Source organism: Bolinopsis microptera, chromosome 3, assembly GCF_026151205.1.
Source record: "Bolinopsis microptera isolate Bmic1 chromosome 3, MBARI_Bmic_1.0, whole genome shotgun sequence".
Taxonomy (NCBI): Eukaryota; Metazoa; Ctenophora; class Tentaculata; order Lobata; family Bolinopsidae; genus Bolinopsis; species Bolinopsis microptera.
The window spans coordinates 5,985,573-6,006,164 of NC_087074.1; the positions used below are offsets into that span (position 1 = coordinate 5,985,573).

Here is a 20,592-nt window from a genome sequence, read left to right on the forward strand (position 1 = left end):
AATATCTCTAATATTACAATAATTTCATTGATCAGACCCTGCCTGGCTTCATTGAGATAAGAACTTCCCCTGATTACACAGATTTCACAGATTCACAGTCTTCTCACTGCACAGTTGCTGTAACATATTCCTTCAGATTCCTCTCACTAACCTCATCAATCTTCTCAAACTCCACCACTTCAAAAAGCGACAAGTTGTTCTGTACAGTGTTCAACTGAACGGTGAACACGCCTGTTTTAAATGCCACCTCCTCCTGAAAAGTTTCCAGACCTTTCCTTAAAAACGCTTTTATCCCCGGGTTGGTCGCTCCGACAGGTTTCAACTTTTTAAACTCCTGAGACGTAAAGCCGATAAGTTTAGCCAGTAGTTTCTCACTGAGGCGAATGTTTTTAGTACCCGACCTGTCACTCAGCAGAGCTTGCGAGGTCCACTCTGGATCAGATCGGAGTTTAGAGGCGAGGCTGCAGATTGTGGCTCTTATCTTTACTGGGAATGGTAAGTTTGTGGTTAAACAGCTGATCGGTATTATATCTGGTGGTATTTCAGGAACTGACGGAATCTTCACTTTAGGTTCCTCTAAATCTGTAGTGAAATTTTCATCAGGTTCAAAGAACTCCTCAAAATCATCGTCAAGATCATGTTCGGTTATTTGTAGTTCACTAGATGAGGAAGGGTCTATTTTCAATCTCTTACTACTGTGTGACACAGAGTTAACTGAATGAGCTCTAGAAGGAGCTACTTTCGCAGAAACATTGGAATTATTGTGTGCCAGAGAAGGTTCCTGTCTTGAAGGAACTGTGTTGAGTTTCTGCTGAGTAGAGTGACTACGCTTTGCTGTATTCTGATTGGTAGGGTTATTAGTAGCAGTGTAAGGGTTGTGGGCGGTATTGGCACCTGATGTTACATTAGTCTGCTGATTTAGATTTGAAGTATTATTTCGAGCCTGATGGTTTGAGTTCACATTTGGATTAGAAGCATTAGCCTGAACACGATTAACAGAGTTAGAAGAAGGCACCTGAGGGTTTGTCTGGTCAGTATTGACCACCGTCACCTCCTCATCCTCCTCCTCCTCTCTCCCTCCTCCTCCCCCTCCATAGCACTCCTCAGCACTCTCTCCTGGGTGTACAACAACCGCAGTCTCTCCACACACCCTCCAATCAGCCTGAAGTTACCTGGTTGTAACAACAACACACCAATCCTAGCAGTAACGTTAGATACCAGGATCTTAGTTCCAGGGAGAAGGTTAACAGATAGCTGGGAGCAAGGTTTATACTCCATACCATTTACTATATTGGTACCGTCTGTCAGAGTTAAGAACAACATTCGGGAGGGTGCAGGACCGTTATACTGGCTGTTGTTCTGAGTGCTGTTCTGAGTGCTGTACTGGGTGTGTTTTGGGTGCTAGCTTCAGGCACTGGCTTCTCTGTTATCTTCTTCAACTGAGAGTAGAAGGAAGATCCAACATTAAAAACGGATTGTACCTGTAGTGTCAATGTTCCAGGTATCTCAATCTTAGCTCCACTCATAGTTGTTACATCAGAGGCAAACACTCCCCTCCTGTCTCCATGATATCTGTTGTTAGCCATTTCTTGTAGATCTGATCAGCTGTAAGTGGTTCTGAGGTTAACACCTCGCGTATCCAGGCGGTGTTAATTGAAACACCGTGGTGCTTGCTTTTCAGTTGATTGTGTGTGTTTTCAGCTGCACTTGAAACTGCGGGCACCATTTCCTGTTTCACATTCCTGGTGATACAGAGATTTATAATGAATACATTGTCCAGAGATTTATTAATAATTTACAGGAGCTATAAAATCACAGAAATAAAATCACATGGCTGACTTCTTGTCCTGATGCAAACTACTATTTCTATTATAGAATGTTCCCGATAATTATAAGCCCATCTAATTGAGCCAGCTCTGGTCAAATTTAAAAAGTCTTCAGTAGGACTAAGTGGACGTCAACATTACAGATAATAAGTCACATGACCAAATTAAAGATAACAATCGGTTAGTATTATGTTCACATTTACTTTCTTCATAGCTTTTAAATTCAACTGGACACCTAGCTGAATGACCTTATGATATCTTAGTGATTCTAACTGACATTAGCCACTGCGATATAACTGAGCGTTGTTGGAGAATGTGCACTCGCTTGGAGACCTTCAGGACCTCAATGTACATCAGATTTGTACAGTGTGCATTGCCTTGTGTTACTGTCACATGAATTTAGCTTACATTTTTGTTCGCATTTTCGATACTGCTGCTAGTCGAGTTCCGATTCAATCAAAGTTGTCGAACAGATTTCCTTGGAAATATCAATATATTTTTAAATCTCAGGAAGGATGGTACTTTTGCAACTAAGCAATTATTACATATTATAGTTATTTTATTCTGCACTAACATACTCCCTTTAGAGCATTAAAACATGGCGAACCGTATGTTCTTCTTCATAGCCCTACCAGGCACCATTATATGCTTTATAGCATACACTATGGTAGTGTTCACACCAAAATATATGACCTACGATGCACCACTACCCAGTGGAATGAAGGTAAGCTATATAGCAAAATGTTGGTATCATTAATTTACTTGCTTTTCCTGAAATTTCAACTGTCTAATACATAGATGGTGTTATAAGGGGTCGTTCAAATATTATGTAATCACTTTTTGAACAGTTTTTACGTAATATGTGAACGACCCCTAACCTAAACTCTGCTAAACTACTGATGATATCTGAGTAAAATCATTCTTTTAGGACGGAGACAAAGTTCAGAGTTACACAATGGGAGCTATTCAGAATTGTACTAAGAATGGGACATTCAGTTCTGTCGCTGTTAAAGCTAAGGTAGCACCGAAGAAAGCTACAAAGAAGAAGGCAGTGGCGATTGTAAGAAGGTCACTAGAGGAAACAGGGGGAGGAAAAGAAGTTAAGGAATTTGTTAAATCAGAAGTTCCGATGGTGGAAGTGGTAAAGAGTGAAGAAGCGTCCGTGGGAGCAGGAATTGAAGAGGAAGCGGAAGTGGATGTTCCAACTATGGAAACTGTTCCAATAGAGAAAGTGGAAGAGGTAGAGGAGGAAGTAGTGGAAGAGGAGGAGGAAGCTGCAAAGGTAGAACCAGCCAAAAAGGCAGCAGCACCAGCCAAAAAGGCACCAGCACCAGCACCAGCCAAAAAAGCACCAGCCAAAAAGGCAGCACCAGCTAAGAAAGCACCTGCCAAAAAAGCACCAGCCAAAAAAGCAGCTGCCAAAGGAAAGAAAACAGCTGCAAAAGGAAAGAAGACGGTTGTAGTGAAGGGACCGAAGGGACCACCTACTGACCCCACAAAGGTTCATTTCGGCAAATGGGATTGTCATCTCCTCAACTGGAAAAGTATGTACCACGCTGTATATAATACACAGTTTTATTATATATTTTGTACATAATATATGACATAAAACCAACGTACACAAAAAATCGTCGATTTTTGTTCAGTTTATTTTTTATATTTAGCAAATATGTATTATCTGAGGAATAATTACAGTTTCGATGGTTTATATAGATTTTGCCAGATTTCAATCCATAAGAACTTAAATTGCATATTTACTGGTAGAACCGGCAATACACTCACGGGATGCATAATTTGGTTGTTTTTGATGAATGGTTTTTTGATAGTTTTAGTAAACCCTGGAATTGTAAACCCAGGGCCGTCTCCCATAGGTGTTAGAGTTGGGAATGGTAATAAATTGAATGTTTACTTTCAGAATGTTCAAGGTCTCATCCCTTTTGGTGAACTGAACAATGCCCATCCAATGATTGATACCACTAAATGTCTTGAAGTGTCGACTTATCTTAATGAGGCTAAGATAGATATTGCAATACTTAACGAAACCTGGTTTAAGAGTTCTATTGCTGATAGTGAATTTCTGCACCCTGACAGATATAAGATATTTCGCTCTGATAGATCGAAGAAAACTCATCCACCAGATCCTTCTAATCCAACCCGGTTTAGGAGGAATGGTGGAGGGGTCATGATTGCAGTGAGAGCAGACCTTGATCTAACTTCAAAGGAAGTTCATCTCAAGTATGGTGCAGAAATTCTTGCTGTGGAATTTAAGACATCCACTGGAATTAAGTTTGTTGTATGCACATGTTATCGTGTTGGTACACTGGGCTCCGCAAATCATGAAAAAATTGTTGAGTCTTTGAAAACTCTTCTCAGAAGAAGAGGACTGAGTAAAGTCTTCATACTAGGAGATTTTAACCTGACCGGAGTTTCCTGGTCTACCCTGGCCAGCTCCTGTCCTATTGAGCAATCTTTTGTTGAATCTTTTGTTGATCTAGGCCTTCAACAATGTGTGTTAACACCTACCCACTGCAAAGGCAAAACACTTGACCTATTGCTCACAAACTCTGTGTCAAATATTAATGACCTAATGGTAGGTGAGAGAGATAGTGCTTGCAAGTCTGACCACTTCCCCATCAATTTTAAGATCAACGTTAAAGTTGGTAGGAAGAAGCCAGTCAGGCGTATGTGCTATAACTTTAAGACTGTGAACTGGGAGAGGCTAAACCATGAACTCCGACACACGAATTGGGATGCATTGCTCAATGGCACAGAACCTGAAATTGGATGGAAAAAATTTAAGGACAAACTTTTTAATGTCACAGATAAATTTGTTAAAAAATGCTCTGTCAAGACTGATGGCCAAGATCCATGGTTTGACTCGGAGTGTTATGATGCATGGCGTAAGAAAGTGAGATTACATAAAGAAAGGCATAAAAGTGATAGAGCTGAAATTGCATTCTCCCTTGCTAGGAAAAATTTCAAAAATGTGGTTGCTCAAAAAATGAGGGAAACATTAAATGAATCTGATGATAGTGCTTTAATAACAAAAAAATTTTGGTCCTATGTCAAATCGAAGACAGCTAGTCAGCGGATCCCTGAGTTTGTAAGCCACAAAGGCACTGTCCGCAACTGCCCTGAAGACCAGGCCAACCTATTTAATGACTTTTTCTTCGAGCAGTTCTCTGAGGCATCAACTTATGACATAGATATAGATTACTCTAATGATTGGCGCTTTGATATTGAATTTGACCACAGAAGGGTTCGCAAAATCCTTTCCAATATTAATGCTAATAAAGCTTATGGACCTGATGGTATCCATGGGAAACTTTTGAAAAACTGTGCGGTTGGGCTCGCATACCCTATATCAATACTTTTTCATTCATGCTACAACATTGGGACACTACCAAGGGAGTGGAAACTGGGGCACATTGTACCAATATTCAAGAAAGGGGATAAAAATGAGGTTTCAAATTATAGGCCAATTTCTCTTACATGCTTAATCACAAAAGTTCTTGAACGCATAATAAGAGATGAGTTATTGGCACTTACTAATGGCATGATCAATGACAAACAGCATGGTTTCCGAGCTGAGAGATCTTGTGCAACTAATCTTGTAGGACTGTGCGACAGCCTAGCGCTCTCACTGAATGAAAATATGAGAACAGATGTAGTCTACTTTGATTTTGCCAAAGCATTTGACTCGGTTAACCATGATCTTATATTATTTAAGCTAAAGAGCAAATTTGGTATTGATGGGAGGCTACTGAAATTCATCACTGATTATCTAAGAGACAGGCAACAACAGGTCTTGATAAGTGGCAAGTTTTCTTCTATGAGAAACGCCCAGTCTGGTGTACCTCAAGGGTCAATTTTGGGACCATTGCTGTTCATTATGTTCATTGATGATATATCAGTGGGGATTTCACCAGGCACACAACTGTCACTGTATGCCGATGATACTAAAATTTGGCGTAAGATTGTTTCGGAGTCTGATATCCTGCGACTGCAGAAGGACATTGATTATCTCCATGACTGGTCACTTTCTAATAAAATGAGATTTCATCCCGACAAATGTAAGGTCCTCACCGTCGCAGGAAGGATATCCGAAACAGTTTCCCTCCTTAGTGTCCTACCACTCTTTAACTTTGTATACTCCATGGGAAGAATCACACTTGACTATGTTGATCATGAAAAGGATCTGGGTGTAATTGTGACATCAAATCTCGATTGGAAAGATCAGTGCTCCAAAGTCCTTTCTAAGGCAAACCAAAAATTAGGCATGGCGAGAAGAAATTGTTATTTTGTCCAAGACGTAAATCGTCGTAGAGTACTGTATCTCACTTTAGTGAGGAGCCTATTTGAGCATTGCTCGGTTATATGGAGACCAGTCACAAAATCCCAGATAAGCAAGCTGGAGGGCCTCCAAAAGCGTGCTATTAAGTGGATTCTTCACGAGGAGTATATGAGTTATCCACCATCCACATACATTCAAAAATGCAGACAGCTGAAGATTATGCCGATTGAAGACCGCTTTGACTTCTTGGATCTCATCTTCTTCTTTAAAATTGTGAAGCAACATATACCTGTCACTTTACCCTCATATTTGCAACCATTTCAAGGCCACTCAAGGCTCAGAAATAGTCACATGGACTCTCTATGTTTTGTAAGCTCTATCTCACCTCGAGCAAGCTCCAACGCTTTTGCCAAGAATTTCTTCTATAGGACCCACACTAAGTGGAATCACATTCCTCTAGATATCCGTGAGATAGAGAGTATCACTGATTTTAAAAGTAAACTTTCCACTTACATGTGGGGGAAAATTATCCCGGTGGATTCGGACTCTGAACTTGACTATTCAATAGAAACAAATCCGTAAAATAGTTTATTCAAGATTATCTATTCTTGCTGTCTGCATTCACATATTTCTCAATTTCATCTCACAGCACAATATTTTATGAATTGATTGAATGGGTGTGTGATTTTGTTTAAAGTAACTTATTACAATTTTATAAGGGCCCATGCTTGTGCAGGAGCTGCATTTGCACTCAATATCTGTGTTTTGGTGACCCTCAGGTCCTTTGGTTACATACATCCGAGACAATTTCAATTTTGACAATCCATGCTTAGAGGACAATATTATATTTAACTAATTCATTGTGTAAACTTGTATGTAATTGACTGATTTGAAAGATTTCAATAAAAAAAAAAAATTCAAACTTTCAAACAGATATCCAAAAGGAGCGACTGGTCTAGATGTTATACTGTCTAATGTATAAAATAAAAGTCGAAATTTAACTACGTAATTTTGGCCCATCTGCAAACGGATGCTTCAGAGGACTGCACATATAGTTTATCCCTCAGTATTAACGATAGCATTGCCGTAAACTGTTTATTGTTTAAAGCTTATATCAAGATCAACTATTGTATTTCAGTGCTTACCAACCAGCTCTTCCTTGCCTACCTTTCTACGACAGCAGTTGCTTGGTTCACACTACTTGGTGCTTTCTTGGTATCATTGGTAAAGGTCATCTTGGACTGGGTACCCCATGACAAAATCAAGGCTGCTAGAAGTGAGTCTATATATGAAGTATAAGTTTCACTTTTACAATAAAGATAATAATAACGACTTAACTTTTTACAACGAATTAGAGATAATGAACCGGAACTTAATGAGTTAAAATATTTTCAGTTCTTTGCAGTAGAAACTTTGGTCTTGGTTTGATGTCTGCTCACATAACAGCAGGTAAGCCCATATTACTGATTGCTGCTTTAAATTTTCATTATCTCCTACTCTATTCTGAAGTTAGATGATCTACAATTTAAAATGTTTTATAACAGAATCTAGACCAGGTACAATGTAATATTGGGGGGGGTGTCATGTCCGTCTATGTCCGCCTATGTCCTGTCCTTTTTGGATTCTATGAGACAACGGACGTGTTTTTTGGGACATTGGCGGACACGGACGGACATTGGCGGACTCGGACGGACATTGGCGGACTCGGACGGACATTGGCGGACTCGGACGGACATTGGCGGACCCGGACGGACATTGGCGGACTTGGATGGACATTGGTGGACATTAGCGGACAAACATTTTGAGGACTGAAGAGTACTGAAGAGTACTGAAGAGTACTGAAGAGTACTGAGGAGGATGGCTGAGAAGGATGGCTGAGGAGGATGGCTGAGGAAGATGACTGAGGAGGATGACTGAGGAGGATGACTGAGAGGGAGGAGAAGGATCAGGAAGACCCAGGAGGAGGAGGAGGAGGAGGACCCAGAAGGAGGACCTAGGAGGAGGAGGAGGAGAACTGAGGAGGATGACTGAGGAGGAGGAGGACTCAGGAGGAGGACTGAGAAGGAGGAGGACTCAGGAGGATGGCTGAGGAGGATGGCTGAGGAGGATGATTGAGAGGGAGGAGGAGGAGGAAGAGGAGGAAGAGGACTGAGGAGGAGGAGGAGAAGGACTGAGGAGGAGAAGGAGGACCCAGGAGGAGGAGGACCCAGGAGGAGGAGGACCCAGGAAAAGGCCCCAGGAGGAGGAGGAGGACTGGGGAGGAGGAGAACTGTTGAGGACTGATGAGGAGGACTGAGGACGAGGAGGAAGAGTAGGAGGAGGACTGAGGAGGGGAGGGGGAAGAGGACTGGGGAGGATCAGGAAGACCCAGGAGGACCCAGGAGGAGGAGGAGGAGGAGGGCCCAGGAGGAGGAGGACTGAGAAGGACTGAGGAGGAGGACTGACGATGACTGAGAAGGAGGAGGACTGAGGAGTACTGAGGAGGATGGCTGAGGAGGATGGCTGAGGAGGATGACTGAGGAGGATGACTGAGAGGGAAGAGGAGGAGGACTCAGGAGGAGGACTCAGGAGGAGGACTTAGGAGAAATGAGAAGGAGGACTGAGGAAAACTGAGGAGGAGGAGGAGGAGGAGGACTGAATAGGAGGAGGAGAAGGAGGGGGACTGGGAGAGGACTGGGGAGGAGGAGGACTGATGAGAAGGATGAGGAGGAGGACCGAGGAGGAAGAGGAGGAGGATGAAGAGGAGGAGGAGGACCCAGGAGGAGGAGGACTGAGGAGGAGGACTGAGGAGGACTGAGGAGGACTGAGGAGGATGGCTGAGGAGGATGACTGAGAGGGAAGAGGAGGAGGAAGAGGACTGAGGAGGACTGAGAAGGAGGAGGAGGAGGAGGAGGACTGAATAGGAGGAGGAGGAGGGGGACTGGGGGAGGACTGAGGAGGAGGATGGAGGACTGAGGAGAAGGATGAGGAGGAGGACTGAGGAGGACTGAGGACTGAGGAGGAAGAGGAGGAGGATGAAGAGGAGGAGAAGGACCCAGGAGGAGGACCCAGGAGGAGGACTCAGGAGGAGGAGGAGGACTGGGGAGGAGGAGGACTGTTGAGGACTGATGAGGAGGACTGAGGACGAGGAGGAGGAGTAGGAGGAGGACTGAGGAGGAAGAGGACTGAGGAAGATCAGGAAGACCCAGGGGGAGGAGGAGGAAGAGTAGTAGGAGGAAGCATCTAAATGTTATTTCCATTTTTGTCCGTTTTTGTCCATTTTTGTCCGTTTTTGTCCGCTCTATTTTTTGTCCGTTTTTGAAAAGGAGGAAGAGGAGGAGGATGAAGAGGAGGAGAAGGACCCAGGAGGATGACCCAGGAGGAGGACTCAGGAGAAGGAGGAGGACTGAGGAGTACTGAGGAGGATGGCTGAGGAGGATGGCTGGGGAGGATGGCTGAGGAGGATGACTGAGGAGGATGACCGAGGAGGAAGAGGAGGAGGATGAAGAGGAGGAGGAGGACCCAGGAGGAGGAGGACTGAGGAGGAGGACTGAGGAGGACTGAGGAGGACTGAGGAGGATGGCTGAGGAGGATGACTGAGAGGGAAGAGGAGGAGGAAGAGGACTGAGGAGGACTGAGAAGGAGGAGGAGGAGGAGGAGGACTGAATAGGAGGAGGAGGAGGGGGACTGGGGGAGGACTGAGGAGGAGGATGGAGGACTGAGGAGAAGGATGAGGAGGAGGACTGAGGAGGACTGAGGACTGAGGAGGAAGAGGAGGAGGATGAAGAGGAGGAGAAGGACCCAGGAGGAGGACCCAGGAGGAGGACTCAGGAGGAGGAGGAGGACTGGGGAGGAGGAGGACTGTTGAGGACTGATGAGGAGGACTGAGGACGAGGAGGAGGAGTAGGAGGAGGACTGAGGAGGGGAGGAGGAAGAGGACTGAGGAAGATCAGGAAGACCCAGGGGGAGGAGGAGGAAGAGTAGGAGGAGGAAGCATCTAAATGTTATTTCCATTTTTGTCCGTTTTTGTCCATTTTTGTCCGTTTTTGTCCGCTCTATTTTTTGTCCGTTTTTGAAAAGGAGGAAGAGGAGGAGGATGAAGAGGAGGAGAAGGACCCAGGAGGATGACCCAGGAGGAGGACTCAGGAGAAGGAGGAGGACTGAGGAGTACTGAGGAGGATGGCTGAGGAGGATGGCTGGGGAGGATGGCTGAGGAGGATGACTGAGGAGGATGACTGAGAGGGAGGAGGAGGAGGACTCAGGAGGAGGACTCAGAAGGAAGAGGAGGAGGACTCAGGAGGAGGACTTAGGAGAAATGAGAAGGAGGACTGAGGAGAACTGAGGAGGAGGAGGAGGAGGAGGACTGAATAGGAGGAGGAGAAGGAGGGGGACTGGGAGAGGACTGGGGAGGAGGAGGACTGATGAGAAGGATGAGGAGGAGGACCCAGGAGGAGGAGGACTGAGGACCGAGGAGGAAGAGGAGGAGGATGAAGAGGAGGAGGACCCAGGAGGAGGAGGACTGAGGAGGAGGACTGAGGAGGAGGACTGAGGAGGACTGAGGAGGACTGAGGAGGACGGCTGAGGAGGATGACTGAGAGGGAAGAGGAGGAGAAAGAGGACTGAGGAGGACTGAGAAGGAGGAGGAGGAGGAGGACTGAATAGGAGGAGGAGGAGGGGGACTGGGGGAGGACTGAGGAGGAGGATGGAGGACTGAGGAGAAGGATGAGGAGGAGGACTGAGGAGGACTGAGGACTGAGGAGGAAGAGGAGGAGGATGAAGAGGAGGATGAGGACCCAGGAGGAGGACCCAGGAGGAGGACTCAAGAGGAGGAGGAGGACTGGGGAGGAGGACTGTTGAGGACTGATGAGGAGGACTGAGGACGAGGAGGAGGAGTAGGAGGAGGACTGAGGAGGGGAGGAGGAAGAGGACTGAGGAAGATCAGGAAGACCCAGGGGGAGGAGGAGGAAGAGTAGGAGGAGGAAGCATCTAAATGTTATTTCCATTTTTGTCCGTTTTTGTCCATTTTTGTCCGTTTTTGTCCGCTCTATTTTTTGTCCGTTTTGAAAATATAGGGTACCGAACGGACAAAAAACATGATCCCCCTATAACAGCAAAAATTGAACATTTTATTTAGCAATTTAGGTGTCCATTAATGTCCGCCTATGTCCGCCTATGTCCGTCTATGTCCGCCTATGTCCGTCTATGTCCGCCTATGTCCGCCTATGTCCGTCTATGTCCGCCTATGTCCGCCTATGTCCTGTCCTTTTTGGATTCTATGAGACAAGCGGACATAGACGGACGTGACACCCCCCCCAATATTAGAGTATTAGCTGGATTTGACGATTTCTACATTAATTTATGCTACATATTTTAACATTCATTATGATACAGGTGGAATGATCATTGCATCCTCTGTCCTGATGATAGTTATATGGAAGACAACCCTGGCAGCCGCCGGCTGGAAGCTGGGTTTCAACATATACCTTGGGCTAGGTGTTGCTGTTGGGTCTTTCTTCACTGCAATTATGTGGTTTATGGATGTCAAGAAGATGGGACTGATTCCTATTTAGATGAACCAAAGCTATTTCTGATACAGAACGTCTCGTCCCTGGGAGCTTTAGAAAGACCTTCTTACTGTTTCAATGGAATACCTACAATATCTATATAATAAGTGAAACAACATTTTTCCCGATGAGCAAAATCGTATTCTATTCTGATTTAAACGAGCAATAAATCGATCTTAAAGTCTAGTCATATTAGAATTTTGGCGATAAAATTAAAATTTTTTTGATACCTTGTGTTTGAAGTCTGAGGCAAGATTCTTCAGACTTAAAATTTATTACCTCTCAGCTTTGCAATATATTATCAAGGGAGTAGTTGAAATAATTGAGACGATTGAAATTCTGTAATCTATACTTAAACATACCAGAATCGTTTATATTTATGTACAAAATATCAAATAGATAAGTAACAACTTATCACTCCTCACTCAATTAGAAAATATGCTATTTCAATAGGCATTTTACTGTGACTCAGGAATGTTAGCAAATTCCATTAAGTTTCAAAAAAAATGAAAATATGGACCTTTAGAAAGAGTTTGAAACAACTTCAAAAGTCTTTGATCAGCAATAATAATTCTCTTGCATTTTATCTTCCTAACTCTCAAAACTACTCGACCCAAATCTTTAATATCTACAAATAACACCGTACTATTCCATATCATTGAACAAAAGTTCAATCGCTGCTTCTACATTACCGTTCGTTGCTTGTAACGCCTGTAAGATAAGATTGAAACTCTGTGGCTATAGAGTTCAGTGTTTTCATTTAGGCAGACACTATAATTGATATTCACAGAATACGTTAGACTTAGGTTGATCTTGTTAAAAAACCAATGATAAATTGAGATGGAATAGCAATAGTTAGATTACCTGGATGTTTTGAAGGTCGTCCGTGAGCCCCATGGAATGGAGTTGTTCTAACTGTTCCCTCCGACTAGCCATCTGCTGCTCGATATTCTCCTGCACCCCCTGCATGGGCTGCTCAGTCCCTTCAGCAGGAGGAGGTACTGGTGGTGGTTGCTGGTAGCTTCCAAGAAGCTGTGCCAGTGCGCCATTCGCTTGACCTGTTCCGTTTGCAGAGGGAATGTTGTTTGCCCTCATTGCACCAGATATAGCTTGCTGCAGGAACTCAGGTGTAATTCTGGGCTGATTGCTTGGAACTCCTTGGCGCAGTCCTGCACCCATGTTAGGACCAGTTCTTGCACCATTTGCATTGCTTGGTCCACTACCAGGTGGAGGGGGAGGGTAACCCAATCCTGGTGAAATGGATGGTTAGAAATAATTTTAAAACAGAGAAATCAAAATGGTGTTCATTCATTGCAAATTCAATAATAATCAGACGATGCGTTGTTAATAGAATATGTCTACTGACCAGCAAACATGCTTGCCATATCTTGTTGATTCGATGACATGACTCCAGGTTTGGTTTTTAGGGTCTCCAGGAATTTGATAAGACAAGTGTTGGACTGAAGAAACTTTCTGGCTGCTCCTTTATCTGTAAGAGCCTTGCGGCGCTCAGGAGAAAGGAGCAGTGCTATGAGAGTTGAGGGAATTGTTTTGGGATCAAGGTTTACTTCCATATACATAAGGGCCTTTTCATTGGTCTGCATCTGAAATTTGCAGTTTAAACCTAAGAGGATTAACTTCTTGCACTGTATCATGCACTGAACTATGAAAATTTTCATAAAAATAAAATAAATAAAGTCCAAATGTGCATTAAATGCCTCCTGGTGGCGGTTGAAGCACCCATGAGAAGTATAAGCATTATTGATCCTATAAAAAGCATATCTTAGTAAAATGTAAATGCTTATAATCACTGTCAAATTTGCAACCGCCTCACCTACCTGAGTGATCAAGTTAATAAATGTTGCAATATGATCTTCCGTCACTGTTGGGTTATTATTCTTAATCATGGGAATGATGAATAACAGATTGTCTTCATCTGCATTGACAGTGCTTTCATCTGACAAAACTCTCGAATTCACCACCTGTGGAAGAGTCATGATTCCAAATTCAAATGCATACAATGCAATGTAAATATATTTTTATTGCTGCACTATTGGAAATCCCAAGATGTCCAAACAATGTGAAAGTACACAAACCAACTGATGAGATTCCATCAAGTGGTCAGTGAGATGTTGCACATGATCCTTAATCAGGAGGACAGGAGTCAACCCACCGAGCCCATCTAGCCTATGTTTAGTACGTGTCTTTGTGTCATAAATTGTTATCATATTCTGAAACCATGATTATAAGTACACGTTCTTGATGCAGAATTGAGACTTCAACAAAATGCTAAACAAATATCTTAACATTAGTAACAAATGGTGATCAATTAAACAAGCTTTCAAAATCGACTTAGTAATCAACATAAAGTGAAAGGGTGTGAACACAGATGACATGCATGCTTCAACTTTATTAGACGGATTTTACTCTGTGGGAAACATAGTTTTAATTGGTCTGCACCAAAGTTCGAACAATCCTATTCAAATTGTGCGATTATATATGGTTAAGACTACCCTTCTTTGGTGTATGTTGGTAGCGATCCTGATAAAAATGGGATATCACCATAATGAATCGATATGGTTTACGATATACTCGAATGTGTGCTTGTACTGAATAGTATGCTTGCAATCAAACGATCAGATCTTTTGGCAGCATAAAGGGTCCCCCTCAGTCACAGTTTTTATCGATTCATCATCCGGAATTGGTGGCACTATCGATTATCACATCCAAGTGAGTAAAAACAAAAATTTGTAATAATACATGTAATACCTTACATGTGATCTGAACCGATCTGAAAATAAAAATGCAATGCTAATAACACGTGATGTTCACAAATTTCAATATGATGGACAGTAAAAAGGATAAAGGGAACAGTCCTAGGAAACCACTGTTAAATCATATATCTTATTTTATCACTCATTAATTTATTACTAATTATGTTTTACAATTTACATGCTATTTCCTTATGTCCCTAGAAGGGTGTTCTGCTAACAGTTTTCGACTGACTTGAATGTCCTGCACAGCAGATTGAAGCTTCTTAAATTATTTTTTATTCTTATTGTATTGCTGTGTAAATTTGATTCTAATTCTAATTCTAACCAAGCTAGTCTGAAAATTTCTGCAAGATCGATTTGGAATGCTTCAGAGATGGCATATTCTGATGTAAGGGTGTTCCATGCCCCAGCCCCCTCCAATGCAAGCAAATCGATCCTCGCAATGTACCAGTTTCATGAAAATGAGAAAAAAGGTGTTATAACGCAAGGGCTCTTGAAAAGGAGAAAGGAAGCTTCACACCGTTAGTTTTCTCAACGTCTGGTGGTATTGGGGGGTGAAGCTGAAAGACTGGTGAAGAAGCTAGCTAGTAAGATGGAATGGATATATAAGGAAGCGCCTTCGTTTCGAAATCCTTAGAACAACAGTGATTTCTCTCCGGGGAGAAGAAAACTTTGTTAATACAGATATAAGTCTAGATTTGAACTTGGTTGACATACGTTGCATGCCGCTTTCGCGCATGTATCAAGAACTTGGAGTCAGAAGGACAAGGGTGATTTTCAAAAGTTTCTACCAATATTTGAGATATATTGAGTTTTTGAATCATAATCTAATCTAATCTATCTTGAAGGGTTGGTTTTATATAGGGTCATTGTGACATAATGTATAGACTGTTTGAAAAAAAATTATTCTTGCAAAAAATAATAATAATTAGCTAGGGATAGCTTAACGGGTGATACTCTTAAAATATTTGTTCCATATATTGGACCGTCGATGAGTCCAACTCGGCACGCGTCTTGGTAGGTTATAAACCTACAAGGGATAGCTATGAGCTAAATTTAGTATATTTGTTCAGCTTTTTTGGTCTATGGCTCGCAGATTCGCTTTTTTTATGAGTTTTGACTATTTTACTCGTCTAAATTTTTTCGAAGTAGTGCGCGCCGCTTTCAGTTTTCTTCTCGAAGTAGCACTGAGATCGCCGAATTAGTTCATTAATTGTAGGTTTATAACCTATCAGGACGCGCGTCGAGTTGGACTCGTTGACGGTCCTAATATTTGAAACGAATATTTTACGAGTATCACCGTACTCGTTAATTCATTAACAATGGTCAATTTGGGTTCAGAACATGTAACTTTAACGAATGTTTACTTAATCATGTAGCGGGCGCGTATTTGTTTCACAAGTAAAGGCGGGGGCGCGCTACTGCAAGCGCAAGGGCTCTGGATAGAGCAAAAATGAATGCACTCAGAGGGAATGCTGCATCAGCTCAGGTTTATAAAGCTTATGGAGGATGCTTCTTTGATTCGCTGCGTGGCGCGCATATTTATACAAATGCTCAGTTCGCTTCGGCAGCAAGCATTTACATTTAACCCATCAATTTAATTTAGAATCATAACTTTTGATCGACAATGTCAATTTTACAGCTCGTAGCGACCCAACATTTATTAATTGATTTATGATGTCAATTCTTTGCAGCTCGTCGAGGCCCAATAGCCCATTTTGCCGATTTAATGAAGGTGGTGGTTGCGATAAGCATTATTGGATGCGCCGCGCGGTCCAGTTAAATAACGCATTGCGTTATATATACTGCAACGTTATTGTACGTACTTTGAAGCGAATATTTACAGCTATCAAATCCACATAGATTTTACTTTGAAAATAAATATCGTTCCAAATTTTGTTGGTCATTATATTTGTTCATTTTTGCTGCATTTCTTTTTTATTCCACTGTGCTGTAATTTACTCACTTGACGAGAAATGAAGTTAAAGCACTTTAATTTGATTGTGCTCTGCCAATTGCATCACTTGATTTTATTGAATGTGTATATTGTTTGAATGACCTTTGCCCTTTTTACTTTGCATCCCTGATAAAAAAGATTTAGAAACTCAATGAAACAATAAGTTTTCAATGAAACAATAAGTTTTATTTTACATTCCTTTAATCATAAATAAAATAAGAGCTTAAACCACGAATTAGTTAACTAGAAGTAAACTTAAAGAAATATTCTTTGGTGATTGTATATAATTATTTTAAAAACTTTATTTGGTTGTTAGTATTTTTATTATGGCAAGTGGTTGAATTTAGAGGAATTTAGTGACTAAACAAAGCTTCAATGGAGCTGAGTTTGAAGAACCAACACAAAAAATGATGTTATTTTGTGACATTTTATTTTTAAATATAAAACTGAGTTCAGAATGTGCTTCTCTGATCTAAGAGAGATCCCCAAATACCAGGGAAATTAAAGGGGACTAGCAAGCCAATAGTCTTTAACCTTATTCCTGGTAAATAAATAAATGACCAACAGGACAGTTTTTAAATAGTTTTGCACGTGGTACGAAAGAGCTCGAAAACGTCCTGCCCTTATTTTTGATATAAGATCTAAACATATCGACCAGGTATATTAGTTTAATACACGAAGTGAGATCCTGAGAACTTTTTTATTATTCGGATACACTATCCAGACTTAAGATCTTGAGACAGCTGATAGATTCTGCGATCTAAGCCTAGAGAAGAGGCATGTTACCTGAATGACTGAGGTGAGATCTGGAGATGTTTGCTCAGCCTCGAAATCCAAAACTGAGCACTGCTTACCATGTAACTACCCAAGGTGAGATCTCGTTTTATACAGGGTGGTTTTGATGTTTAATTCCATGATATTGATTAATTGCATTCTGATGTTGACTGCTGTTACATATGATATTATTATCATTTAAATTTTGCCCCATCAAAAGTACAAAATTCTTACACGAATAATCATGTTTTCTTAACAGTTTCTTTTTGCACCTCCGTCCAATGCAAAGATGCACGTTCTTGTTAATTAAGTATCATTTATAGCTGAGCATGAGGGTTAAATTTAAACCTTTTGGTGCTGTATAAAAATAACATTAATTTATTATTATTATTATTATCCTGCACCACATAAAAAGCACCATTTCGTATAGCTAAATTATTGAATATGCATTCTTGATGCAAAATTATTCAATTATCATTCAATTCAATTATTATTCAATTCAATTTAAGAATGCAGGATATCTCTCACAACTTTAGACCTATAGGAGTTTTGTTCTCATCTGAGGAAAGAAGTTTTTGATTGAAATAAATTTTCGTGCACATACAGAATGAATGGTTAATAATTTAATATATATGTAGACCAAGGTCTGTGCACGGGATGCTTCCTGGAAGAATCCAGTTCTTTTAGCGGGGCACCCTACCTAAAGCCAAATTGAGATATAATAATCATATTCCTAAGAAATAATCAGAAATCGAATACCAATCAAATAATATGATATATATGAGTAGTAACCATATTTACTATGCAAAATGCCCCAACCACATAGTGTAAATTTATATAGAATTCAAATTCCATATCATCATTAAACCTCAATACCTAGTCAATATAATAGCCCAAGCAAAATTAAATAACTTCTTATATACCTTACTGTCATACTACAAATTAATTAAACATTTGAAATCTGTTGACCAGAGAATAAATTCTAAGCCTAATGCAAGTGAAATAATTTAGATGCAATAATGAATGCCTAATGTGAGTATCATTTGTCAATGTCCTTGTAAAAAAGTCTGTACAAGAGATATGAGTAACTAATATAGAAGAAAAAACAGGAAGTTGTCGTCTGTTGTAAAATAAATAAAATATCTAGAATATAAATTAGAATATAAAATAACATTCAGTCAATGTGTCGTCAATAAACTGTACAATTATCAAATGTTAAAACTGGGTGATACAGTCACCAAAAATAAATACTAAGTATGATAAGTTAATAAATTAAATGTGGTCTATAAAACTACCACTAGGTATAATAGGTCAATAAATTAAAAGTGGTCTATAAAACTACCACTGTGGGAACCCCTTCTCCAGTTAAAACATGTCAGTCATGTGCAAAATCAATCAGAATGGTAAGGTGGTAAAAAAGGGAATATCTTTTCGATACATCAATTATATATGCCTCAGATTTAAAAGAATTAGAAGTTAATTAGTTATCGTCGACTATGATTGCAGTGTAAAATTTTTCATATGAATTGTCGACGGTATAATTAGGGTATGTTGTTATAGATGATAGTAGCTGTTTCTTATACGAATCACTAAAGCTTTTAACATCGGGCAGATTTCGTAGATCTGTTGGAACATTATTCCAACATTTTGCCCCCAAGTATTGAAAGTTTTTATGTGATGTTGATCTATTGACATAAAGGTTGCAGCTTTCGCCGCTCCTACTACCTCCTGATATGTAACTAAATTTGTTCATAAAGTTTGTAGGACAATTGTCATGGATGATTCTAAACATATAATTTGACAGATGGAGTTGTCGTCTAAGATGGAGTGGTAACCATTTCATGTCTCTATAAACATTAAGGCTGCTCTCTGTTTTTGGAACGTTGAGAGCTATTTTGGCTACCTTTTTGTACAGAGTGTCAAGTTCAGCAAGTTTTGTCTTGCCAGCTCTACAATAGATCGTGTCTAAATAATCGAATTGTGGCAACATGAGTGCATTGGCAAACATTTTCCTATATTTAATGGGTAGCAGTGCTTTACTTCTATACATGGCACCAATTCTCTTCATGACCTTCCTAATAATATAATCTACATGGCTTTTGAAGTTTAATTTACTATCTAGAATGAGGCCAAGATATTTTGTCTCTTTGCACTCCTTGATTGTGAAAGTTACCTCATTACAATCAATGGTTATTTCATCATGTTGGTCAACAGAATCAAACAATAGGAATTCAGTCTTCTTTTCATTGAGTGATAATTTATTAACACTGAGCCATTTAAAGATTGTCATAAGTTCTATTTTCATGTTTATAAATGTGCTTCTGCAGGTTTGATCAAAGAATAGTGCACCATCATCTGCAAATAGAAAGGGCTTAGATAGGTTACAGGCATAAATGATGTCATTTATGAAGATACTAAATAATATAGGCCCAATGATGCTTCCTTGTGGTACACCACTCAGAACTTCTAAAAATGAGCTTAGATTGCCATTGATCCTAGTGCATTGATATCTACAAGATAAGAAGTTCTTAAACCAGGTTAAAGCAATGCCACCAATTCCATAGTATGCCAATTTTTGAAGCAATATTTCATGATTCACTGTGTCAAAGGCCTTCTTAAGATCAAGAAAGATGATTCCTGGTTTATAAGACTTAGATTTACTCTTATATATTTCGTCCATCAGATCGTACATCAGATAAGTTGTGGAGTGATTTTTCCGAAAGCCATATTGATGCCGGATGAAAAGTTTGTTCTCTTCCATGTAATCAGTGAGTTGCTTGCCGACAAAATATTCTATAAGTTTTCCTACAAGTGGAAGGATGGATATTGGCCTGTAATTATTAGGATCATCTTTCATTCCTGCCTTATGGATGGGAGTTACTCTAGCTTTTTTACAAAGGGTTGGTACAACACCTGTATTAAGGCTCAGATTGACAATGTGGGTCAGTGGCTCAACTATGTGTGGTACAGCTTGCTTAAGTAAAAATGAACCTCTTTAGAACTAGCAGGGAGTCAAACCAGCTTCAAAAGTAAAAGCCCATTCATGACATATGAAATTTGAACCGTTAAAAAAGAGCATACAGACTCACGACTGTAAGTGCACAAAAACACTACACTAAACAAGTACATTGAATCACAAGTGGTTCCGCGGATCTCAAGCAATCATGAAGTGAACTAATCAGAGCATGCAGTGGATAAAAGTCCAGCAATCAGCATATGACCCAATAGAAAACAGGTGCAATTCTTTTTAATAAGGTTATTTTAAGAAATTCATTATAAGTAGAGAAATAGCGAATTAATTTTTTGAGATGCCTGATATGCACTATAAATGCATTAATTTCTTGACTCATGCTTTTCAGTATCACCTTCAACTTCTTTGGCCCTTTTACTCACAATTCAAAACCAATTATTGAAAGTAGAATTT

At 40.6% G+C, this 20,592-nt stretch overlaps 3 protein-coding genes across 3 annotated transcripts; 1 reads left to right on the forward strand and 2 right to left on the reverse strand.

Annotated features, from left to right (window-relative positions):
* Positions 1-103: 103 nt before the first annotated feature.
* Positions 104-1,586, reverse strand: LOC134813128 (recQ-mediated genome instability protein 1-like). Its single transcript, XM_063820815.1, has 3 exons — positions 1,482-1,586; positions 1,173-1,383; positions 104-894 (listed from the first exon to the last, which is right to left on the reverse strand). The coding sequence occupies exons 1-3, from the start codon at positions 1,584-1,586 to the stop codon at positions 104-106; spliced, it is 1,107 nt and encodes a 368-aa protein (XP_063676885.1).
* Positions 1,587-2,411: 825 nt separating this feature from the next.
* Positions 2,412-12,111, forward strand: LOC134812346 (trigger factor-like). Its single transcript, XM_063819736.1, has 5 exons — positions 2,412-2,550; positions 2,755-3,370; positions 7,259-7,396; positions 7,516-7,569; positions 11,491-12,111. The coding sequence occupies exons 1-5, from the start codon at positions 2,425-2,427 to the stop codon at positions 11,667-11,669; spliced, it is 1,113 nt and encodes a 370-aa protein (XP_063675806.1). The 5' UTR covers positions 2,412-2,424; the 3' UTR covers positions 11,670-12,111.
* A 102-nt stretch (positions 12,112-12,213) lies between these two features.
* LOC134812347 (uncharacterized) lies at positions 12,214-13,894 on the reverse strand. Its single transcript, XM_063819737.1, has 5 exons — positions 13,760-13,894; positions 13,502-13,645; positions 13,030-13,267; positions 12,528-12,913; positions 12,214-12,374 (listed from the first exon to the last, which is right to left on the reverse strand). Exons 1-5 carry the CDS (start codon positions 13,889-13,891, stop codon positions 12,309-12,311), a joined length of 966 nt encoding a protein of 321 aa, XP_063675807.1. The 5' UTR covers positions 13,892-13,894; the 3' UTR covers positions 12,214-12,308.
* Positions 13,895-20,592: the final 6,698 nt, after the last annotated feature.

Coding starts and splice junctions, on each gene's coding strand:
- LOC134813128 (XM_063820815.1), bottom strand. CDS start 1,586: ATGGCTAACAACAGATATCATGGAGACAGGAGGGGAGTGTTTGCCTCT. Junction 1,384..1,481: donor CTGGAACATTGACACTACAG/GTACAATCCGTT, acceptor AAACACACCCAG/TACAGCACTCAGAACAGCAC. Junction 895..1,172: donor TGTGTTGTTGTTACAACCAG/GTAACTTCAGGC, acceptor ATGTAACATCAG/GTGCCAATACCGCCCACAAC.
- LOC134812347 (XM_063819737.1), bottom strand. CDS start 13,891: ATGATAACAATTTATGACACAAAGACACGTACTAAACATAGGCTAGAT. Junction 13,268..13,501: donor TTATTAACTTGATCACTCAG/GTAGGTGAGGCG, acceptor TGCAAATTTCAG/ATGCAGACCAATGAAAAGGC. Junction 12,375..12,527: donor ACGACCTTCAAAACATCCAG/GTAATCTAACTA, acceptor CTTATCTTACAG/GCGTTACAAGCAACGAACGG.
- LOC134812346 (XM_063819736.1), top strand. CDS start 2,425: ATGGCGAACCGTATGTTCTTCTTCATAGCCCTACCAGGCACCATTATA. Junction 2,551..2,754: donor CACTACCCAGTGGAATGAAG/GTAAGCTATATA, acceptor TCATTCTTTTAG/GACGGAGACAAAGTTCAGAG. Junction 3,371..7,258: donor TCATCTCCTCAACTGGAAAA/GTATGTACCACG, acceptor ATTGTATTTCAG/TGCTTACCAACCAGCTCTTC.